The following is a 22,255-nucleotide window of genomic DNA, read 5'->3' as shown; positions in this document are numbered from 1 at the left end:
TCAACGGCAAATGATACTAAACTCAGTATTGTGAGATCAGGAACTAATAGTAATAAAAGCGTATGTCATGCCGTACAAGGGCTTCCAATGAGCAACGCCTGTGAGGCACGTGTTTGTAAATCGCTTATCTTTCACAAAAAACAACTCGAAAAAGCAGTAAGTAATTATATGAGGTGATCGACAATGCAAGTAGGCAGTGTCGACTTTTCATGTTTGCTGAATCTACAAAAATGAAGACATACAATGGATCTTTGGGATGAATATCTTCTATATAATCCCCAAGATAACATGGACAGATAAATGTGAAATCTATCGCACGATCAGCTTAACGTGTGCTGCACCGAAGTTGCCGACAAGAATAATTTGGAGAATAACGGACTAGAAAAAGATATTTTGGAGGACGATGCGTTTGGAGTTAGGAAAGGTGGAGGCACCAGAGAGGCGGATCTGTCTTTGTCCTTGATAATGGGGGCTAAACTGAAAAAAAAAGGAACCAAGACCCTTACCCTTACTTACGCTTTTGCCGACCTAGAAAAACCGTTCGACAACGTAAAATGGTGACAATGTTCGCGATTCTCAGAAAAGCAGGTATAAGCTACAGCGAAAGACGGTTAATACACGCTGCCTGACACACCAAGAAGTAGAGCAGGAAACGAAATGAAACATCACGGTTTGAGAGGGTATTTGATGTTATTTCAGTGATTACAAAATCGAATCAAATTTACAAAGAAGTTGGCAATATGAGCCCACTTATCACTATTGTTATGCCCCACCCCCCTTCCCCCCGACCTGGATGCACAGTGAAGGTGTCGTATCCCCTCTTGAGGCAAGCTGCCCCACAAATCCTTCATATTCTGGATACTGACACTGGGACGGAGTTGACGTCCCAGCAGGGGCCACGCCTGTTCTATGGGGACAGACCTAGAGATCTTGCTGGGCACTGGAGTATTTTAGCAATACGCACACAGTTCGCAGAGATATATGTCATGCGCAGACAGGCACTATCTTCTTGAAAAACGGCACCACGATACTCTTCCATGAGTGGAAACACATGACGGCGTAGAATGGCCGTGTCATACCGACGTGCTATCAAGGTTCCCTCAGTCACAACCAGCCACGACCATACCCGATGTCCCCCCACACCGTGGCGCCAGGAACAATACACCTGTGTCTCTCCGAAACATTGAAGTAATGGGATCTCTCACCAGGTCTCCGCCGTACTCACCGACTATGGTCATGTAAGGTAGTACACAATAGCGATTCCTCACTGAAGACGAAGCGACGCATTAAGCAGCAGTCCATGGTTCCAGGTCAAGTATTAACTCCAAATGCAGCCGGTTGCGTCGTGGTGTTAACGACAACCTACACATGGGGCAGGAATTCCTTAGTTCGGCTGCTGTTGGTTTCCGACCAATCATACCGGATGACAAATAATGTTGTAAGTAGCTAATTATTTGCTCTCGAACAGCAATTGCACATGTGACGGAATTACAATCCTGTGTTTGGTTAATAATACAGCGATGCTCCCTAGTGGTGATCAGACGTGTTCGACTCGAAACATGACGACGGTTGTGCGTGCCCTCCCATTTAGTTCAACATCTGGCCGCTGTCAATGCCCCACAAATCTGGATGTTGCACGATCCTATCAGCAGACCTAATGAAGACCCACAATGAGGCTCCTTAAAAAATTCTTTCTCACATGACGCACGGCACCTTGGCGTCCTTCACAGTGCCACTCAACTTTTGACACTGTTCACTTCCCTTCTATGACCCACCAGGCCTGGTAGCAACGCTAAACATGAACAACAATAATGTAGTCTGGTAGTCATTGCAGCTGTCACAAAGAATTGCAACTTGATCTACATACCCGCCGATCGCGTGTTATGTGTAGGAATTTATATTGATGTCCGACCGTGTATTCTGCGTACTTAATTCTTTTTGTCAGGCAGTTACGATATGAATGAATTGAACAGTCTAATGAGCTCACATAACAGACTGACAGCAAAACGAAGAAAGATGAAAATATTGTGGAGTAGCAGAAGCGAAATTAACAATAAACTTAACATGAAAATTGGGGAACCCGAAATAGAGGAAGTTAACGAATTCTGCTATCTTGAAAGTGGAACAAGACATCGCGGACGAAGCAGGGGCAACATAAAAACCAGCCTAGCACAAAGAGGGCGTTCCTCTTTAACACAGATCTACTACTCTTAGTATCAAACATAGGCCTTAATTTCAGGACGTTCGTGATAGACAGGAAACCGAAGAAAAAGAGAATCGAAATATTTGAGACCTGGTGCTACACATGGATACCGAAAATTAGGTAAACTTCTTAAATAAAAAATGGGAAGGTTGTCCGCATAATTAGCAAAGAAAAGAATATGCTGAAAACAATGTCTTGAATAAGGAACAGGATGATAGGATGAATGTTAACACATCACGACTCATTTACTTGCCACCAGAAGAAGCTGTAGGGCATAAAAACTATAGAAGAAGGAAGGTTCTGAAATACATGCAATAAATAATTGTTGGTGTAATTACAACTCAGTAAAGTAAGTTAATGCTATACGAAAAGACATCGACGGGGAAGAAACTCATGGTGGACCCCACAAAATCAGAAAACTGATTGTAAAAGAGGCATGAGTAGTTGTAAAAAATGGATTAGAGTACCGTAGTACTTTTAAACGATATGTTGTGTACAATGAAGGCAGTTTTTGATTAAAAACTGACACTCATTCATGAACCCCATGATTTATTTATTTATTTTTCATCAAATTTCGTCTATTGTGATGAGACACGCCATAAATTCCTCGCCCGTGCGAGTCTTTTCTTATAGCACACATTTCTTTTACTAAACTGCACTTTCAGACTTGCACTTACACACAATAATTATTTGTTGAACATTCAAGTATCTGTCTCTCTCTACAGGTTTTACTCTATGCAGCTTCCTCTATAACCATAAAATCAGTTCCCTGATTTAATATAACAAACGTCCTTTATAAGACTTTCCCCTATCACTACTATTAGTCCTGTCACGGGAAAAGTCAAGTACAGTATAACACTACCCATTATTACTACGAGAGCAATTTCCTAATAATGTTACTCCTTCGAAATCAATTTAAAGTTTGGCCGTGATAGAGTGCTAATGGAAATTTATTGGACAAAGTTTCGTCACCAGGAACATTTCTAATAGTCAGGTTCAAAAATGGTTCAAATGGCTCTGAGCACTATGGGACTTAACTTCTGAGGTCCCCAAGAACTTAGAACTAGTTAAACCTAACTAACCTAAGGACATCACACACATCCATGCCCGAGGCAGGATTCGAACCTGCGACCGTGGCGGTCGTGCGACTCCAGACTGTAGTGCCTAGAACCGCTCGGCCACACCGGCTGGGTAATAGTCAGGGAGCAGCAGTTATTTTAACGGGAATCGAACGACTGTAACTGTGTTTATAGCATAAAACTGTAGCTACGTAAATCAAGGACGGTCACTAGCCTAATTAGACAATGCGATTCCAGGTAAATATACTTCTAATCAAGAAAGCTAACTGCTGTATATAAGCTTCAATAAACTGGGATAACAATCAATCAATTGCAAAATACGGGTTTATTAAACCTTAACCATGGTTTCGACAGTTTTAGACCTTTCTTCTTCAGAAGGTATTCTACCTAATAATAAATATTACGACGTTGTGTAGACCATAAATGATATCGTCACAGCAAACAAAATTACAGGAAACGTGGAGCACACTCACGTAGAATCACATTATCTATATCCAATGTAGAGTCGTTGACTCTGACTACTACATACGCGTGTCATCCACTTAGTAGTTTCCTGCGCGTCCTGTATGCGCATATCTGCAATGAGCAGCGTGCGTGATATCACAGGTACATATTCATTGCTAGAATTAACATGTTAACTAAAAAGTGTAAAAGAGGGAGGGGAGGGAGTAAAAAAAGTGCGGCAATTAAAGTCATATGGGTAGTAAAGAACCCGCAGGGTCAGGTTAACTTTGCAAACTATTCACAGTATCATAAAAACGCACGAGAAGCAGTTGTGCCTGAATAAGCAACTGCAACAAGCATGAGTGTCAAAGTGAAAACGCTTAACGGGAATATTATCAATGTGAAAGAGGTCTTATACTCAGGCATTGACGGTGGAGGTTTGAGTCCTCCTTCGGGCATGGGTGTGTGTGTTTGTCCTTAGGATAATTTAGGTTAAGTAGTGTGTAAGCTTAGGGACTGATGACCTTAGCAGTTAAGTCCCATAAGATTTCACACACAATTGAACATTTTTTTTAGGCATTGAGTTGGCTCAAGACATGAAGGAACACTGTGACGGAGAAACTGCGAGTATTTAGACAAATGCAGATTGGTGAAAGAGATAGTGTGGGAGAGTCGGGGGGGGGGGGGGGGGTTCGAGGGGGAGAGGAAGGGAAGGGGTGGAAGATCATCACTTGCGAAGCATTATGCTAAAGAAAGTGGTCGTACTGAGAAACAAGCTGTCTCAACAAATATACTAGAAGGGGATATGTTTTGAAATACCCAGTAGAATAATGAGTAAACAAAGGATTCTAAGCAGTGTACATATGTCAAGAAACCACAATGTTGTGAGCAGAACAAAACACCCATTAAATTTTTTTAATAAAAGGGGGAGGGATCCTTCTAAGATGGTTCATTACTAGAATGTTGAACAGCCACCTACCTGTGGATAAAGAAAAGTACATTGTAAAAGAACAAATAAAAGATGTACTCTAAGTCAACAAAGAATTCTGAGAAAAGAAAAACAGCTCGGAGGCCAGCATCGAAGAGAAAACTTGACTATTCGGCTAGAAGTAGAGGCTTGAAGCCTTCCAGGAAATATCTGTTTGCAAGTTGAAGCTGATCGTTTAGAATGTAATAGCCACATGAATTAAATGACACACTTTTTTACCCCCTCCTCTTCCCACAAATGTTAGTATTCTTCACTAATATTATTGTAATCATTTCCTGAACTTTTTATTGCAACGACACCATATTTGTCCTACCCACAGTGTCGTAGTATTTGTTATTAGGTACAATAGCTTCCGAAGAAGAAAGTTATAAAGCTGTCGAAACCATAGTTAAAGTTTAATAAACCTATATTTCACAACTGGCTGTCTGTCATAAATGCTACATCTGACATTACTTCTATCTGAAATTTGTTTTGTAATTTTGACCCAAAACTATAGTACATCCTAGTACTTATTGGTAGGATTGCTATGTGAACAGTACAGAAAAAAAACTTAAAAGATCTCTGCAACAACTCTCTCTCACTAACGTACACTGTCTGTTTTAACACGAGAAAGATAATGATCATTACACAGCACCAATTAACAAGGGAATACACAGCTAAATTGGACATGAGGTGTCTACAACACATTATTATTGAAATACAGCAATATAGAAATGATTATTAAACTGTTATGACTGCCATTTGTTTCAAAGTGGAGCGCTTAAGTCTTTTCACAATGTGTAGCGTAAGTGAAACGTGGGGACCCCGAATCTGTTATCGTCTCAATAAGTTTTTGCGAGTTGTGTAAGTCTAACTATTCATACAGACGGTTACACTGCCGCAGGCAAGATCGTTATCCCTCAGTCTCTTGCTGACGAGCAGGTTGACAGCCAGTTTGCTCCAATATTTGGCCGACAAAAGGAAGAGAAGTGGTTCTGACTACTCACACATAAAACCTGTATTAAATTAAAAATCTCTTTATGTTGTTCATGGCATGAGAGTATGTGTAGTAGTACTGATGATGAACTGCCCGCAGACTGGGACGTTAAGCTCCCCGACACACACTGGAGTAGTAGATTAGGTCCGGTATTATCACATGCTCTCCGTACATGAGACACTGAGAATACTGGTAGAAAGTATGGTGCTCGGGAATGACTCCGTCTGTGTGTCAGTGATCACTTAATCGAGGCCTTTCTTACAACTTTGCAGTTTTATACATAATCCGACAAAGGAGCAATTTTTGCAGTTTTCACATACGCATAGACGATGATTCGTTATAGATTGCTAAAAAGTAAATCCAGAGTTGCAATGTAATGCACTAACTACTTGCTACTCTGAGGTGATACTAATTTTTTACGCGCAGTTTCATTGTGCTCTGAATTATCTGAGAAGTGTGAAGGGCGGAGGAAATCGATGCCAGGCTACTGGAAGAAAACCATTCCTGAACATCAGAATGTCTTGCTTCACTTAGTTTTTTCAGCTTTTGTACTGTAATGACTTTTGTTGGTTTGTTACATATCCTTGTTAAACAATAAGAATGCTATAGCCTTTTAAATGGAAGACTAAAGCAACATATATGGTGAAGGACAGTGGGTTGGTGACACTAATGCTGTGGTTTTTCTTCTTCTTTTTAAAGATGACATGTACCAAACAACTGCTTCTACTTTGTTCCAGCTCTTCTTGACTCTACGTTTGGTGACAGAGATCCATCTCCGCGACGACCTATAAAAGCCGCTATCCTGTGTTGATATCCCTTTATAGTGGAATTTAATAGCAAAGATGCCGCCTGGAGTCAAAACGTGAGTTTTTCATGCACAAAGTGAAAGGGAAGTTCCTCTGACATAGCATAATTCCCACAGAACGTCGTTACTAATTTTAGTCTCTAATACACTCCCAGTTTTGGGGGAGGGGGGGGGGGCATTACAGATCTTCAAGTCTGCAAGAAATTTGTGGGAATTTGGAGAGTAAACTTGGTAACCAGATATAAGCAACCAAGACAACTATCACAAACTGTTTAAATCATACGCCTTGTACAATCCGAAAAATAGCACATTCATGTAACTGAGGACTTATTACAGATAACAGGAAGAAGTAGAGACAGCTGAAGGAATTAGATAAGGAATTGAACCACAAAAAGTAGTACATGAGTTTTTTATTCGGGCAGCAAGGCAAATGACGATGTCTGAAGTGGAAAAGATATAAAAGTAGAACGGCTCTACGGTCGCAGGTTCGAATCCTGCCTTGGGCATGGATGTGTGTGATGTCCTTAGGTTAGTTTTCAAGTAGTTCTAAGTTCTAGGGGACTGATGACCACAGATGTTAAGTCCCATAGTGCTCAGAGCCATTTGAACCATTTTTGTAGAACGGCTATGGCATGGAAAGAACTCAAAAATGGTTCAAATGGCTCTGAGCACTATGGGACTTAACTGCTGAGGTCATCAGTCCCCTAGAACTTAGAACTACTTAAACCTAACTAACCTAAGGACATCACACACGTCCATGCCCGAGGCAGGATTCGAACCTGCGACCGTAGCGGTCGCGCGGTTCCTGACTGTAGCGCCTAGAACCGCTCGGCCACTCCGGCCGGCCTGGAAAGAACTTCTGAACAAGAGAAACATTTCAAGATCCAGTATACAGTAAGATAAAAAAACGACGTGAAATAACGATATGCATATATACAGATGGTGGTGGTATCGTGTAATCAAGGTATAAAAAGCCAGTGCATTGGCGGTGCTGTCATTTGCACTCAGGTGATTCGTGTAAAAAGAATTCCGACGTGATTATGGCGGCACCATGGAAATTAACGAACTTGGAACGCGGAGCTAAACGCATAGGACTTTCCATTTCGGTAGTCGTTAGTGATTTCAGTATTCCGAGATCCACAATGTCGCCGAGAATACTGAAACGTCCCCTTTGAACAATTTATACAAGACTGTGCTTAAACTGACATACAATATTTTTAGCGCAACGCAATCTGACTTTCAAAAATCCCTGCAAAAGAATGGCCCTGAGTAACATTAAACTATACCTTTCAGAAATCAATTACCTCACAAAAATCTCCATTACTCGAACTACTGCAGTACAGCGAGCGCCACTACTGCCAGCTAAATAAAAGATTCAAACTACGGAAGGCACTAACTACAGATAGGGATAGTTAGCAAATGAAAGATATTAATAGAGAACAAACAATGTATTTACCTTGATAGTCAATATATATAGCAGTTCATGACAAATTACAAAACTCCGCCATCTCTCTCCCCACATCCACCACTGCTGGCGGCTCACCTCCAACTGCGGAACGCTACGCGCTGTTAACAGCCCAGCTGCCCAACACTACAATGGCGAGTATTACAACAATGCAAAGCAGCCACAGACTGCACACAGCACAGCCAGTGATTTTCATACAGAGGTGGCGTTACCAATAAAAAGCCTAAACAGCCTACTTACATAGTGCAAAGCAGCCACAGACTGCACACAGCACAGCCAGTGATTTTCATACAGAGGTGGCGTTACCAATAAAAAACCTAAACAGCCTACTTACAATACCAAATTTCAGGTGTTACCTCTGACCACGGACAACGCAGTGGCCGACGGCCTTCACTTAACAAACGAGAGCAGCGGCGTTTGCTAACAGACAAACAGCACTGCCCGAAGTAATCCGCAGAAATCAATGTGCCATGTGTGGCAAACGTATCCATTAGGACAGTGCGGCGAAATTTTGCATTAATGGTCTCTGGCAGCAGAGGACCAACGCGAATGCCTTTGCTAACAGTGTTGTGACTTGGCAAGACAGCCAAGCCACTAGGAGGAAGCCGAAAGGCACGCGTTTAAGCTCACGCAGGCTGGCGTGAGGTATGGAACAGTTAAGGGAATTCACAGTAGCAAAGAACGTAAGTAACTACTGGAATACTTAACTTTAATTCATAATTTGTGAACATCGGTCTGACGGTACATGCATCACAAGATAAATAGCAAATGATAATGGCGCCTTGCTAGGTCGTAGCAAATGACGTGGCTGAAGGCTATGCTAACTATCGTCTCGGCAAATGAGAGCGTAATTTGTCAGTGAACCATCGCTAGCAAAGTCGGCTGTACAACTGGGACGAGTGCTAGGAAGTCTCTCTAGACCTGCCGTGTGGCGGCGCTCGGTCTGCAATCACTGATAGTGGCGACACGTGGGTCCGGCGTATACTAACGGACCGCGGCCGATTTAAAGGCTACCACCTAGCAAGTGTGGTGTCTGGCGGTGACACCACAAACAGCACGACATCGCCTGTAAGGCCTTTCCTGCGTTCGTGACCGTATCAACTGGCGCGTAGACGACTAGAAAGCCGTGCCCTGATCATATGAGTCCTGATATCAGTTGGTAAGAGCTGACAGGTGATTTCGAGTGCGGCGCACACCCCGCGAAGACGTGCACCCATGTTGTCCGCGAGACACTGTAAGTTCGTGACGGTTCCATAGTGGTGTGGGCTGTGTTTACATGGAATCGACCGGGTCCTCTGACCCAATTAAACTGATCATTGACTGGAAATTTTTATGTTCTGCTGCTCGGAGACCATTTGCAGCCATTCATGGACTTCGTATCTCCAAACAACGGTGGGATTTTTGTGGATTACATTGTGCCATGTCACCGGCCACAGTTGTTGGCGATTGGTTTGAAGAACATTCTGGACACTTCGAGCGAATGATTTGGCCACCCAGATCACTCGACATGAAACCCACCGAAAATTTATGGGACGTAACAGAGAGGTCAGTTCGTGTGCAAAATCCTGCGCCGGCAACACATTCGCAATTGTGGACGGCTATGGTGGCAGCTTGTCCCATTGAATCCATGCCACGTTGCTGCAGAGCGCCGGGAAAAAAGATGTCCGACCCGATATTAGAAGGTAACCTATGACGTTTGTCATCTCAGTGTACATTTAAGTGTTAGGAAGCATGTTCTGAAAGCATCTGTCTGGCGTGCAGTTCTGTATGGTAGTAAAATGTACACGTTAAGTAGTGTAGACAAGAAGAGACTAGAAGCTTTTTAAATGTGCTGCTACGAATGACTGCAGATATTAAGTGGGTAGATCGGACAAATAATGGATATTTACTCAATGCAAATAGAGGTGAATAAGTGTCAAGACACAGGTGGATTAAAGGCAGGTATCAGTTGATAGGACACAAGACGTCAAGGAATAGTTAAGGTGGGAAGTATGAGGGGAGACTAAAGATTCATTACTGTACAGTAAGAAGGCTCAAACGAAAGTAGGCTGCAGTAATTATGCAAGAATGAAGAAGTTAGCACAAGACAGATTAGCATGGAGGGCCACCTCAGATCACTCTTGGGACTGAAGACCACAACAACAACAACAACAACATTATAGGTCATTTGAGTATTGCCTCACTGATGACTGATAACAATGGTCTATAGTGGATTTTTTTACAGAAACCAAAGTAGACGGTCCCTATAGATTTCGAGCTGTTAAATACGAATATCACTATTAAAATTGTCTCCTAGCCCAGTTTTAGAAGTAAGTTGGGACTTTACATTCCATGTATACTGCTACCGTAATCAATTGGATAAACTTAGTTTATTGGTAACGGTTCTTTGCCTTCCTCTTGTGGATTTTGTCTGGAGCACCTCTCTGCAGCATCCAGCAGAGATCAGTCGACGTACCAGTATCTCACCGTCCCGTATACCACTTTTCGCTCAGAGAAATATCCCGGTGGAACTTCTCGCCGTCCTTGCCACTAAATGCACCAAGATTCTCTGGGAACACATGAAGGCAATGGAGTGCATTTTCAGCGTCACATTGCAGCCAATGACCTTATAAACATGAATGAGTTCGTTGACAAGTTCTCTATAATTTTCGGCTCTCCTGTTCCCTGAGGACAATTTTATCACTTTACCGAAACAATGCCATGCATTCAGCCGATCAGGAGTTCGAGTGGACTCAAATGTATGTCCGCCCACGGCTGGCGTATCTTTGAATGAATGGAAGTCCCCTTTATGAGCTTATCTGTGCTGAGTCGCGGAAACTTCTTACACAAATACTGAAATGCTGTTTCATTCCTGTGCGCAGCCTTAACAAATGCTGTCATGAGTCCCAGCTTAACGTGCAATGGTGGGAGAACAGTTTTGTTCGGATTCATGAGAGGATCTTCGGAAATATTTTTTGACTGCAGGCACAAGAGCTGTTCATAGAGGCCATTTCCTCTCTGTGAAGCATTTTGCTGTTGCCCGAGTGTCCCTCTCATACAGGCAGCAGCAGCAGTGTATCCCCCTTGCAAACCCAACAGCATCGCAGTGTCTTTGAAGTCTCCATATACCAGCCATTCATGCTTATTGTAATTAACACAGTTTATAAAGGATTTCAGTACGGTATATAACCTTTTTTAGCTAAGGTACCATACGCAACACAGGTGGACGGCCTATCATTACTATTAAGTAAGGGTATTGATTTCAGGCTTGTTTCTTAGTCACCTATAAAGAGTTTCCACTCGTAATGTTGTATGTAATGCTCAGGTCTTGCCACAAACCGTCAATGTCACTGAAAAATGTAAGTCTTCAGGACTGAAATGACATTCAGTTTTATCAGGCACTCCCGACACTGCTGCAGTCGTGAGGCCGAGAGTTCAGCTTTAAGCTTGGAACATCTAAATCCCTAATCACAATGTGTGCTTTTGTCTGCTCTGCACTGAAAAAGTTCACCTCATACACTTACCGCTGAGGAACTGTTATCACAATGCCTTTAATGTAGCTCTAGTAATGCCTCATAAGTGTGACTGTGAAACGAAAACACCTTACCTACTTGTAACCCTGCACTAGGAGACAATTTTAACCTTGATTTTCGTGTCCAGCACACGAGTGCTTTCGTTTCTGAAAATAGTAAAAAATTAAAATTTTTGGATCAATGTAATTACAGTTCTCAAAATGATAGATATTGTAATGGCTATAAATGAGATATTTGTATTAAGGAATGGGAAGCGAAGGGGGCCTGACTTACAAAAGGTATGCAAGATTATGGTCAATTATCAACGAAAATTGAGTGAGGAAATACTACAAATACATTTCTTCGCCTTTATTTTCATCCAATCTGATTGCTTCGCTATCTCCAGCGAAAGCGGAGAGGCGCACTGTGGTGAACGCTTCTGCATACGGTTTGCACCGTCCGCTCCACGTGGAAGGTAAGTGGATACGCGGGACCTTAAGTTTCACACGAGGCACTTCTGGCAAAGAGCGAATAGCCGAGCGCGGCTGAGACGTCTCCACCGCCGGCGCCTGTGAGCCGGTCTACGTAGCAGCATCATTGATCGTTGAACTTCTGCTTGTGTGCACTGCGGTAGTGTCCAGTGACCGAGCTCATCCCGCAGCTTGCGCTTTTGTTTTTAGTGAAAGCAAGTGTTTAGTAGTATCGCCGTTACTATCGTCTAAAAGACTCCCGGGCTCGTATTTATTTTCTTGTTTTTATTGCTTGTAGATCACATTTCAGTAGTAGAGCTTTACGCCGCTATCAGCGCGACAGTTGAGTAGCTTCGATGTTGTAGATTTGAGGGCCTATAGTCGTATTTGATTGTCTGCCTGTGTGCAGCGCTATAGTTACAATGTCAGTGCTAACACAGGAGCGTGCGTTTTACGTTTTTGTGAGTTTAGTGGTCTCGTCGTTACTGTTGTTTTAAAGACACTAGAATTTGTTTTTATTTTCTTCTTTTTGTCTTTGTAGAGCTTAATTACAGTACACTGTTTTCCATTAAAATTGTAAAAATAATGAAGAGGGCATGCAACAAACGGCTTGAAGTGTATTTGGATCTGCAAACGACTAGCATTTCGGCACAGCCGCTCAGAATAGGTAGCGTTACGCCTTATACATTTTGTACATAAGGAAACAATACGTTTATTCAGAAACTGCTTTTGATTGTAACTGAGAAGCTCGTGGTATGCATCGAGTAAGAATGAGAAACGTCTGCCGGTCAGAGTAGGATTTCGAGAGACAGAGGATCGTGGCATATTGAGACTGTGGTTTAGCGGCCTGTGGTATATTTGCACGCATTGGGTGAGATCTCAAAAGCGCCATCCGAATATAGGCTCTATTGTTTCCAGAGGTCCGCACTTAAAGCCACGTACGATTTCAATCACCCCACGCCACTAGCGCCCGAAAGGACATATGCACTGACGAAAAAATAAATCCCAACACCGAGAAGGAGTTGTGCGACATAAACGGATTTTGGTTGGTGTGCCTCTACATCTGAAAGATGATTTCTATTCTAATTTCGAACCAGTGGCATAAGAGTGGCGCTATTAGCGCTGTTATGAGTTGCGACTCATCGCAAATCACGTTCCTTTTAAATCGCTCGTGATCGTTACTTATCTTTAAGACTGGATGTGGTGAGTTGATAGTGGTTAAGAAGCCTTTAAGGCAACAAACTCTCCATTATCAGCACCTCACTCAGTTTGTACGAGGTCACGTAATACTGCTATGAGAAGCTGAATGTTCCTTCTGCGATATTACAGAAAGACTCGACAGGAATATAGCCAGTCTACGTGATTGCTGGCAGCGATGATCACGCGAAGGTACAGGTACAAGAAGACTGGACTCCAGACGGTCGTGTGACATTGCCTAGAGCTAAAACCAATGTCTTTCATGTATGGCTGTGACGCATTGTAATGCACCTGCAGCAGCAACTTCAGCAATATTGATACCACAGCGAACTGTTACAAATCGGTTTTTTCAAAGACAGCTCGCAGCCAGTCGCCCTGTAACGTGCATTCCACTGCCCCTAGACCACCGCCATCCGCGACTTCAGTGGTGTCAAGCGAGAGATCATTGGAGGGCAGGTTGGAAGTTTGTTGTGTTTTCTGGAGAAAGCTGGTTCTCTTTCGGTGTCAGTGATGGCCGTATGTTGGTTAGAAGTAGGCCAGTTAAGGGCCTGCAACCAACCTCTCTGCGTGCTGGACACATTGGACCTACACCTGGGTTTACTGTCTGCCTGAGGTAGGATTCGAACCTGCGACCGTAGCAGTCGCGCGGTTCTGGACTGAAGCGCCTAGAACCGCTCGTCTACAGCGGTCGGCGAAAGTAAACTAATTGTCTTTGCATAGGGCTGATTTCCAAAACAACCTACCATTAGCCTATTCTTTATGTAATAGGTTGGCGCTCAAGGACCAAAGAAGGGCAGTGTGACTAGCCAGCGTTATTGCGATATGCTTCTCCAGTATGTCATACCCGCCCTACAGGAGAGAGACGCATTGAACTCAACAGTTTTCTTGCAAGATAGTGCCCCACCGCACATTGCTCGTGAAGTTCACCTACTTCTCCTAAACACATTTGGAAACGATCGAATCATCAGTCGATTGTTTCCAAGAGGTTGTCATGGGAATATTCACGCATGTGCTGATCTGAAGCACAGAGTATCAAGAGAGGTGCTTCGTTCTGCTGCGCAGAATGCAGTCCTGCGCTTTCGGACTCTTCTGGCCACTGATGGCCACCTCATTGGGCCCCTTTTGTAGCAGTAATGGTGCCGGTATGTAGTGGTGTCATGTACCTTAGCAGCACATTAAAGGGGTTTTAATTGAATTGATTTAGCATTATTACTCTTCGCCATGTCCTTGATATTATTGCTACTAAGTTTAATCCTCGTATGATAATTATTCTCCGTGTTATAACGTGTTAAATAGGGAAAGTTTAACTATAACCACCCGGTATATTCGAGTCCATAGATGCCTCACTACATTATCCAAAAGCGTCTTATGCAAATTTCAACCGGTTTGGTTGCAACGACGTGCTATACCGTTTCCTTCAACATTTATATTGTTCTCTCGGCAATGCAGGATCATTGAGTCGCATAGTGCGCCTTCAGTCAGGAAGTATGTTTTTAGCAAGACAAGTAGTCACACGGGTAGTTGGAGCGCGCGTTAGCTCTGCAGACTGTCAGCACGGCAACCATTGTCGAGTCATCCCTTGACGCAGCAGCAGAGAGTGGTGCGCTGACAGTAGCATGTCCAGTGACAACATCGGACGCAAGCAAGTGCCAGTTTTGCGCACATATCCATGTGTGGAGGCTGCGAAGAGAACGAACATCTCCACATTACTGACGTCATCCTCGTACCAGCTAAACACCAGGTATAAATTTGTAGTTTACCATTGGACACACGACACTATCATTTCTCGTTCGCATGAACGGTAATTTGGACAGTAGCCGTTGCATTTGTGAGGTGTTAAGGTAGTGACTGCGCCCGAAATTCAGAATCCTGTCATGTCATGTCTCAAAAAGGTAATGCAAGATCCCACAATGCCCATGCTGGTAGTGCCTACGTCGATACGTGAATGTTTTATCGTTGCTCTGGCGAGCGCGCTTTCCAAATCTCTCATCACCTGAAAACATACCGTCATGGATTGGTGATAGACTGGCAAGCAACCACTCGCCAGTCATTATGGTTGATGAATTCTAGCTTACATCTGAATCAGCATGGAATGATATACCCATGTGTACGTATCCATCTCCCAAAATTTCGCACCCCGAAACGTCTCAATAGAACCGTTTCATAATACAGTTGACCATTTTTATCTTGTTCCCGTCTCATCTGCTGCACCGCTTGATCACGGTATACTTCAAACTCCCCCAGAAGGACAGAGCAGTGGGACTGTTATAAATTCAATAATTATCTCACCTTTAGATACAAGCAACTTCTGCACTGCATAAGAATTTTATGTTTTATGTAATTCAATTGCCACATTGGTCACAACAGTTTCCGTCAGATCACCGAAGTTAAGTGCTGTCGGACTTGGCTAGCACTTGCATGTATCACCGTCAGTGCTGTTGGCAAGGGAGGTGCACTTAGCCCTTGTTAGGCCAGTTGAGGAGCTACTGGATTGAGAAGTAACGCCACCAGTCACTAAAACTGACAACGGACGGGAGAGCGGTTTACTGACCCCATGTCCGTCTGTATTCGCATCCGATGACGCCTAAGGCCTGAGGGTGACACGGTGGCCGGTCGGTACTGTTAGGTACAAAAATGGCTCTGAGCACTATGGTTCTCAACTGAGGTCATCAGTCCCCTAGAACTTAGAACTACTTAAACCTAACTAACCTAAGGACATCACACACATCCATGCCCGAGGCAGGATTGGAACTTGCGACCGTAGCGACGCGCGGGTCCAGACTGCAGCGCCTAGAACCGCTCGGCCACTCCGGCCAGCGGTACTGTTGTGTCTTCAAGGCCTGTTCGGACGGAGTTTCGTTTGTTTTACGTAATTCAGTTACTTATCCTGTGTATCCTCTGTAATCCACATTGTAATATATGTAATGAGATCTTTGTTGTGTCGGTATCTGGACCGACACCGTGAAGTTGAGATGGCTGAAAAGGCAAGCTAGACTAACGCAGACGGGCGTGAAGTACTGGAACAGGATACGTAATTAATGTTAGGAAGAAAAGTACGGAGCAGGTTTAATACTTAACTTTACTCAGTCATGGTGGTACATCGATCTTGACGATACACAGGAGACTTTAAGTACAATCACTGTATGGCTAATGGCGCCTTGCTAGTTCGTAGCCATTAACTTAGCTGATGGCTATTCTGTCTCTCGGCTAATGAGAGAGAAAGGCTTCGTACATCTGGTCGGTAGCTAGGTTCTCGTACAACTGGGGCGAGTGCTCTCTCGTATCACGAGACCTGCCTTGGTGGTGGCGCTAGGTCTGCGATTACACAGTGGCGACACGCGGGTCCGACATGTACTAAATGGACCGCGGCCGATTTAAGCTACCACCTAGCAAGTGTGGTGTCTGGCGGTGACACCACATTCCTCCCCCGCAAATCGGCGAACGGTCGTTTGATAAGGCTTCCGCCCGCCGTGGGGAGGACCACATGTTGACGTATGCGATGAGGTGGGGAGCCTAACAACAGGCGAGGCTGTGCCACCCGCACCCGGCCATTCGGTCCGAGGGGAGCTAGGAAACGCCTGAAAAACTAGTCCAGGGTGCACGTCAACATGCGGTGTATGCGCCCGTAAAGAGACAGGAGGGACCGAAGGATCAACCTCCATTGCGTCGGGGTAGCCGACGCGCGATGACGTCATGTGGTCCGGAGCGGGCGGGAGTGCCATGGCGGAGGACAGCTGGTCACGGGAAGCGATCGGCGGCGCGTGACCCTGGGAGGCGCTTGGCGGCTGCAACGAAGCGTCGAATGCGGGCGGCGCCGGCGGGAGAACAAGTGGCGGCGGCGGCGGCTGCTGCTGCTGCGGCGGCGGCGGCGCGTCGCCATGGGGCAAAATGGAAGGCATCGTCGGTAACACCTGGGGATGAGGCGAGCCAGTAGATGGGTCCCCAGGGCGCTGACCGTACGGCGCCGTCGCTGAAAGCAGACGGGGAGCGGCAGAACCCGAGCGACGACAGAGGCGCAGCTGATTGAGATGCCGACGCACCTCACCAGAGGCCCCAAAACCAAATACATCGCGCGGCCGAGGCAGCGAAGAATGCGCCCTGCGAGCCAACGCCGTGAACCTCGATAGTTGCGATAAAATACAACGTCGCCTGGAGCAAAAGCAGGAGTCTGCCGCTGCACAGGAACCTGATGCGGCGGATGCAGCAAAGACATCAAGGTGCGATGAGGACGACCGTGGAGCAACTCAGCCGGCGAGCGACCATCTCGGGGCTGAGAGCGATACGAAGACAAAAAGAGCAACAATGCGTCCTCCCGAGAATGCGACTCTTTCAATTTCAAAATCTGTGACTTGAAAGTCCGGACCAATCGTTCAGCGGCACCGTTGGACTGAGGCGAAAACGGCGCGGATGTCAGATGTTGAATACCATTGGCCTGGCAGAATGACTGAAATTCTGCGGACATGAATTGTGGGCCATTGTCGGAAACAATAGTCTGCGGAAGACCTTCAATGCAAAAGATAGCAGACAACGCTTGGATGGTGGCGGAGGACGTCGTGGAAGACATCCGGACAACAAAAGGAAAATTACTGAAGGCGTCGACCAGAACCAACCATCGAGCATTCCAGAATGGACCAGCAAAATCAATGTGCAAGCGTTGCAAAGGGGAAGTGGCTTTTGGCCACGCAAAGACTTTCCGCGGCGGTGCGGACTGTTGTTCGGCACACGCCGGGCACGAAGAACACATATTCGTAATCGCAGCATCGATGCCGAACCAAGTACAGTGCTGACGAGCAAGTAGTTTCGTTCGCACTATACCCCAATGTCCTTGGTGAAGAAGCCGTAAAACAGAGGACTGTAACGAACGTGGGACCACGACTCTGGACTGATCATTATCAGAACGCAACAACAAAACACCACGTCGAACAAAAAGTCTCTCCTTGTGAGCAAAAAATCGGCGAACCAACGGATCCTCGATCCGAGACTTTGACAAAGGCCATTGCGTAGCAACAAAACGTAAAACAGTAGCAAGGACAGGGTCAGCAGCTGTGGCTGTAGCGACACTACGAAAATCAATCGGAAACGATTCGACCACTTCATCGGTTTCCGAATCAATGAACATGCAAGCAAGTTCGGAAGAATCGAACGCTTTATCCTCAGCAACAGGCAAACGGGACAACGCATCGGCGTTTCCGTGCTTAGCAGTGTACCGATACAAGATATCGTAGCGGTACTGCGAGAGGAAAATAGACCAGCGAATGAATTTCTGCGCTGTACGTGGAGGTACAGGCTTGGTCGGATGAAAAAGCGATGTCAAAGGTTTGTGGTCTGTGTAAAATGACGACCATACAAGAAATCATGGAACTTAGTAACACCAAACACGAGAGCCAAAGCTTCTTTCTCTATCTGTGAATAATTTCTTTGCGCAGACGAGAGCAATTTGGACGCAAAGGCAAGAGGGCGATCATGGGAGCCAACTTTGTGCGCAAGCACAGCACCGATCCCGAAATCCGAGGCATCTACCATCAACAAAAGGGTTTCTGGGGATCGAATGGCGTAAGGCAAGTATTAGAAAGCAACGCCGATTTCAACTGGCGAAAGGCGCGTTCGCATTCCGTCGTCCAGAGAAACGGAACACATGTACGGCTTAAGCGATGAAGCAGAGCTGAAAGGAAAGAGGCATTGCGCACATTCACTCACACCTCGTGATTCTAAATTGTTCAATGTTCTTGCGACCTCATGACGCAATGCGTGGGGAACATTGCGCGCTCTGAAAAATTTCGGTTGCGCGGTTCCTTCCAGTTCCAAATGTGCTTCATAGTTTTTAGCGCAACCTAAGCCCGGTGCAAAAATGTCTGCAAATTCTTCACATACACTAGAAACACTGTCTGTAGGCACAGTCTGATTCACTGATAGGACCTGATTTACAATAGACATGTTAAACAACTGAAATAAATCTAGACCAAACAAGTTCACTGCAGAAGAAGAACGAAGAACGTAAAATGACACAAGTTTTGTTTGTCCCTTGTATGTTGCAAGAAGGGTGCACTGTCCTAACACAGGAATTTTCTGTCCGGAATATGTAGTTAGCTTAACATTTGCGGAACGCAACGGAGGTTTGCCCAGTTGTTTGTACGTGTCATGATTGAGCAATGAAACTGCAGCTCCGGTATCGAGCTGGAATGGTAGCACTTTGCCTTCAAAGTCTAAGTCCACAAAAAGTTTATTGTCCTGCTGACGACAAAAGCGACTGTTTTGTGCAATTTGAATAGACACTGGTACAGAATCACTTGCTAATTGACGTGATTTCCGGCGACGTCGACGCACAGTTTTTGTGGGACGATCACAGTCACTGTTAGAGAAAGTGTCACTGGACGAAGCGGAATTAACGACATGAATGTCCATAGGCGAAGGTCCACGAGCCTGAGTGTCCTTGGTTTGATTCCGGCGCGAAGCAAAGGGCCTGGAATGATTGTGAGTGTCTGATCTGAGCTTTTTCTGGCAAACACTTTGAACATGTCCTTTCTTATTGCAGAAAAAGCAAATAGCTTGGCGTGACGGGCAATGTTCACGCGAATGTCTAGTAGCACACCGCGGGCACGATTTCACTACATTTGTGGGCTGGCGCGGCACACGTTGCTTAGCGCGCGGCGGCAGCTGTGCGGACGTGCGCGAGGCCCGGTTACCGGGCCGCGCAGCGCGTCCAGCGGGCCGGTTAATGTTACACACGGCTGGCGAAGTTTCAAAAGATTCCTGAGCACAGTCAAGTGTGTCCTGTCTATCCAATATGTCCATCACTTGTTGAAGGGAGGGATTAACTAGTTTCAAAATTTGCTCCCGTATGCGAACATCAGAAACGTTCTGTGCAATTGCATCACGCACCATTGTATCTGAATAAGAAAGACCACAGTCACATTCAAAGGCACAGTCCCTAGTAAGTCCTTGCAATGTTGCTACCCACTCCCTATTAGTTTGACCGGCCATACGTTTTGTACGAAAAAACGTATACCGTTTTGCAACCACATTAACTGTTTCTTTGAAATAGGCATCTAAAGCAGACAAAATTTCCTCGTAGGACAAAGTTGCTACGTCGCGTCGGGGAAACAATTTCACTATCACACGGTAGGTGGACACACCGACACAAGAAAGCAAAAACGGCTGCCGCTCTTTACCTTGAATTCTGTAGGCTGCTAGATGAAAGTTAAACTGGCGAGACCACTCGTTCCAGGTCTCATCGGCTGCCACGTATGGTCGAAAGGGAGGTGCAACAGCGTTTAGTGGCAGCGGTAGCGAAGAAGCGGCGGCGGCCGCATCGGTTTGAATGGTACGTTGACCCTGGACGAGCTGTCCAAGGGCATCCAGTAACGCCTGCGTCTGCTGATTCTGCAAGCGATAAAATTCGGACAGTACATCTGGAGAATGTTGCGAAGCCATGACACAATTAAATGTAAACAATCAGAAAGAACTCTTTTCCCTCGTCGCCAATTTTGTGTCGGTATCTGGGCCGACACCGTGAAGTTGAGATGGCTGAAAAGGCAAGCTAGACTAACGCAGACGGGCGTGAAGTACTGGAACAGGATACGTAATTAATGTTAGGAAGAAAAGTACGGAGCAGGTTTAATACTTAACTTTACTCAGTCATGGTGGTACATCGATCTTGACGATACACAGGAGACTTTAAGTACAATCACTGTATGGCTAATGGCGCCTTGCTAGTTCGTAGCCATTAACTTAGCTGATGGCTATTCTGTCTCTCGGCTAATGAGAGAGAAAGGCTTCGTACATCTGGTCGGTAGCTAGGTTCTCGTACAACTGGGGCGAGTGCTCTCTCGTATCACGAGACCTGCCTTGGTGGTGGCGCTAGGTCTGCGATTACACAGTGGCGACACGCGGGTCCGACATGTACTAAATGGACCGCGGCCGATTTAAGCTACCACCTAGCAAGTGTGGTGTCTGGCGGTGACACCACAATCTTACATCTTCATATTTCCCGATTTACCTTGCCTTTTGTGTGAAGGAATGAGAGAGGTTATTTGTCTTTCCTTGTTTACAAGGCATGTGGCAGACTAGCTGCTTTTTGGCAGCTGCGGGTACAGGGTAAACAACTTCGCGTTCCTTTACTGGGGAAAGGGGTGTATTATCACTGTCCGTGTCTTATCTGTTACTTTTACGTTCGTGGCGGAAATGACCACTGTGGTCTTTTGTGTTTTACTGTCTGGTTCTCTGAGTGCTACCGTTCGTAGGCACTCTGCTACTGGCTGTTAGTGAGTTTAGTTCGTGGTTCTTAAGCTCACTCTTTCTACTTAAAAGTCGTTACGAATGTGTAAGTTCTTCAGCCTAATAGAAGCGTTACATCTCCTTTTCCAGGATGTGTTTACTCATAAGCGTAATGCTTCATTAGTGCAAGCGAGCGTCCCGGGTTTCCATTTATTCAGTACTCTGGGTTTTCTCTGGTCCTTCGGATTATTGGGTGTGGAAAGATCTCCACTGTGTAATGATTATGCCAAGTTAGGGCGACCTTTATTGTGTGTGAATGTGATAATAAATGTGTCTTCATATGAGTATGTTTCTTTCTCTCCTAGTCTATGGGTCTTTCCCTATCTCAGATTGTGTGCTTAGATATACCGATTTCCACAATTTGCTTTGTTACACCTATTTCCACGTGTTCCTCGTTCGATGAGACCTCAACTCCAGTTTCTGTATTTCAACGCGTGATCCTTGATCAGCGTCTAACGTGTTATTTGAGCAACTGCATTGTCTTAGTTTTGTGGGATTCATAGGTTCATAAGTAGGTGAAATCTTAAGGGACTTAACTGCGAAGGTTATCAGTCCCTAAGTTTTCACCTAAATTATCCTAAGGACAAACACACACACCCATGTCCGAGGGAGGATTCGAACCTCCGCCGGGACCAGCCGCACAGTCCATGACTGCAGCGCCAAGACCGCTCGGCTAATCCCGAGCGGCTTTGTGAGATTTTAGTAATCTCTTTTGTATGTGGGGACCACGTGTTGCACGAACTAGGGGCAACTTCAGCTTTCCTGGTCTCGTTGCTTCTGTTCACGATTCTTCGTGATTTATTTTAACCTTTGCAGTCGTGTACTCTTTAGTCATTAATCTCGTGATATTTATCTGTGTCACT

The 22,255-nt window shown here is 45.1% G+C and overlaps 1 protein-coding gene across 5 annotated transcripts in view; it reads left to right on the top strand.

The window, feature by feature from the left end:
* LOC126473831 (ATP-dependent translocase ABCB1-like) overlaps positions 1–22,255 on the top strand; it is a 272,239-nt gene that overhangs the window by 57,504 nt on the left and 192,480 nt on the right. For 3 of the 5 annotated variants that reach the window (XM_050101153.1, XM_050101154.1, XM_050101155.1), the window contains exon 2: positions 6,428–6,552. The exons of the other annotated variants lie outside the window; for them this stretch is intronic. In XM_050101153.1, the coding sequence (XP_049957110.1) occupies positions 6,533–6,552 (20 nt within the window). In that variant the 5' untranslated portion in view covers positions 6,428–6,532. The remainder of the gene's footprint in view (positions 1–6,427; positions 6,553–22,255) is intronic. 5 annotated transcript variants of the gene reach the window in all.

This window comes from Schistocerca serialis, chromosome 4 (genome assembly GCF_023864345.2).
Source record: "Schistocerca serialis cubense isolate TAMUIC-IGC-003099 chromosome 4, iqSchSeri2.2, whole genome shotgun sequence".
NCBI lineage: Eukaryota > Metazoa > Arthropoda > Insecta > Orthoptera > Acrididae > Schistocerca > Schistocerca serialis.
The sequence above is the reverse complement of the archived record's forward strand: the minus strand, read 5'-3'. Positions and strand labels throughout refer to the sequence as shown.